The sequence below is a fragment of the Pocillopora damicornis genome, chromosome 6, assembly GCF_964200805.1.
Source record: "Pocillopora damicornis chromosome 6, jaPocDami1.2, whole genome shotgun sequence".
Taxonomy (NCBI): domain Eukaryota; kingdom Metazoa; phylum Cnidaria; class Anthozoa; order Scleractinia; family Pocilloporidae; genus Pocillopora; species Pocillopora damicornis.
In genome coordinates this window covers 14,307,501-14,310,000 of record NC_142675.1, presented here as the reverse complement: position 1 = coordinate 14,310,000, position 2,500 = coordinate 14,307,501, and the positions used below count along the sequence as shown (strand labels likewise).

General features: G+C 38.2%; 3 protein-coding genes across 3 annotated transcripts in view; 2 read left to right on the top strand and 1 right to left on the bottom strand.

The window, feature by feature from the left end:
- The window catches only part of LOC149044106 (uncharacterized), a 1,707-nt gene extending 1,549 nt beyond the window's left edge, over positions 1 to 158 (top strand). The window contains exon 2 of the mRNA XM_089208704.1: positions 1 to 158. This exon is cut by the window's left edge and continues 970 nt beyond it. The gene's annotated coding sequence lies outside the window, so the exon portion shown is untranslated.
- Positions 1 to 1,692, bottom strand: part of LOC149044105 (uncharacterized) — a 1,765-nt gene extending 73 nt beyond the window's left edge. The window contains exons 1-2 of the mRNA XM_089208696.1: positions 1,457 to 1,692; positions 1 to 1,189 (exon numbers count right to left, since the gene is read on the bottom strand). The exon at positions 1 to 1,189 is cut by the window's left edge and continues 73 nt beyond it. Coding sequence (XP_089064822.1) covers positions 155 to 1,189; positions 1,457 to 1,570 — 1,149 coding nt within the window. The 5' untranslated portion in view covers positions 1,571 to 1,692 and the 3' untranslated portion in view covers positions 1 to 154. The remainder of the gene's footprint in view (positions 1,190 to 1,456) is intronic.
- Positions 1 to 2,500, top strand: part of LOC113671737 (scavenger receptor cysteine-rich domain-containing protein DMBT1) — a 38,343-nt gene that overhangs the window by 29,573 nt on the left and 6,270 nt on the right. The gene's annotated exons all lie outside the window — the stretch shown is intronic.

Sequence of the window (2,500 nt, the reverse complement as noted above, 5' to 3'; positions counted from 1 at the left end):
TGTACATATATGCACAGTCTTCAAGTGCTTTAAGTAGGAGTTATATTTGCAACAAATGCCCAACAGAAACAGGAAAAGGAACATTTTTTAGCAGCATATGTTAGTGTTTTTTACATTCTTTTATACAGCAAAAAGTAAAAATTTTAAAACAGTTCTAATGAAGCCTCTCTTGTTGTTGCTCTTCACAGCTCCTGCTTATCTCCTTGCGAAGTGCCTTAGCTTTTGATTGCTTCGTATTAATTTTATGACGCTGGATAATATCCTTGGCAAAAGAAAATGAATGCACCCTGACATACAAGTGTACAATACCATGCAAGATATCTTTGACAATGTGATTGTCTGGAACAAGTTCAGCATCAGAAACTAATAAATAGTAATTTGACAACAATTCACTATCACTCACTGATTTGCCCACAATATCAGCTATGTCAACTCGAGCCAGATTGACTGTAGATGTCATTTGTCGAAAATAATGTTCTGTTCTGATAAAAATCTTTTCTGCTGGCTTGGTTATGGACCAAAGACCTCCACGACTCAAACTTGACACCAGTCTTTGTGAATCAGACCCTGTCTCCAATTTTCCAGCTTTTAAGATTGCCATAGCATGATTGCTTTCAATTGTTGATATTTTTGCATGCTGCTTGTGTAGATTATGTAATACATAACCTCCCACATATTGAAGACCAGCCTTCTCTCTCTCTGATAACAGAGTTTGGGTTGGTTGATTGCTGCTACAACAAGCCTTCGTGGACTTGCAGTATACCAGCATACTATCTGCCACCTTAGTTGCTAATAATGTTGCAGCATTGTGGGATAGTCCTGGAAAAAACTTTGTGGACTGCAATGGCACTTGACCATAATATTTTCCATAAAACTTCTCGATGTCCCCATTTTTCAAATATCCATCATAAATTGTTTTCAGCACGGTAAATTCATCAATTCCCTCATCAAATTGTTTGAATTGGTACAAATTCAACTCATTCCTAAGGCTTGGTGCAAAAGCTCTGCCTCTGTTTACAGTCTGTATGGCAAATTTTACAATTTCAGCAAGACTGCTTGGAGTGAGAGTCGTCCGTTCCTGTCTGTCGTTTTCATTAGGGTTATGCTTAGAAGCTCTGTGTCTCTGGTAGCCTCCTCTTGTCTTGTATTTCTTTCCACATTCACTACAAACGAAATCTGCCGATTGAACCTGTGGTAAAAACGATCACAAAGTGGTCTTGGTCATTACCGCAAAATGCATGGACATTTATGGCCTTCAAAGTTAATTTAAGCTTACGTTTAAGTACAGTTTTGTCATCTAGCTCGACATTATATTGGCGATACAAAATTTCGCGTAGTTAACTTGTCAACGTTGGGTACCATTGGATGGTCAAGTTGTTGTCAAAGAATCGCGTATGGTACACTTAGGGTCACTACGGCCGAAATAGGCCGAAGAATTCACATAGAATATACTTACATCAATCGCTGTAGTTGAAAAGTGTTTCTCGATTGCTTCATCCTCCTCTAACATGTTCAAAATCGTTTCAAAATCGTCTCCAAACACGAAGAGTTCGTTTGTAGCATCCGCCATCTTGTTTGTTGTGTGCACGGTCAGAGTCACGTGACGGGTCAATTCAACCTCGGCTGGGACTCTATTGTTTGGGCCTTTGAAGTTCGCCGGCTTTCCCAACCAGTCCCCTCTACTAACTATGACTTTAACAAAGAGTGAAAGAGAGAATACCGTCAATGAGGGAATGCAGAACTATCATTGGTATACGAGTAATTAAAAAAACTATTGTGGTCAATTAAACATGTAACAAGTTGTACTTATTCTGCAGCAATCCAATATGAACGAGTTCGCATACGATTAGTTACACCTTTTCCAACATAAACATGAAATGCGCACCGTGAATCTTTTGTTATAATAACAAGATACAAAAGAACAAAAATAGTCGTACAAAATCTAGGTAATCACTCAGTTTTGACACAAAGCTGTATTTGTTTAGTAATTTCTCTGTGGCCTAATACAGTGTGAATTAGAAATCACGAATCACTAGTCATCTTTTCTCGCGTTTTTCATCCATTAAAGAGAAAGCTCAAAAGTCTGATTGGACATGAGATCTAACGGGTAACTTTTTGAACTTTTTGAAGAACATTCTTTTAGCATTAAGAGCGGAATTAAAAGGTAGCAGAAGTGAAGCCTTCAAAAATTTCACTGGACAGGATAGCCCTATCCTATGTGTATTTTACAAACCAATGCCTCTTAGGTGCGCTGTTTTAGCCGTAATCTGTGCTGTAGACTTCGCAGCTATTTTTAAAGACATGTCCATAACAGCAGGAGACTTAGCAACAAAATCATACAAATCACGCAAAATTTTTTAATTTATGGAAAGTCCTTGACTTAGCAACACGTCCTGGCAAACCATCAAACAAAGCGTTTCAATGTTTCTCCATGGTCCACAATCCACCTCTGCATTTTGACTTATCATGAACTTTGATCCCTTTTTCCTCTTATATGGAG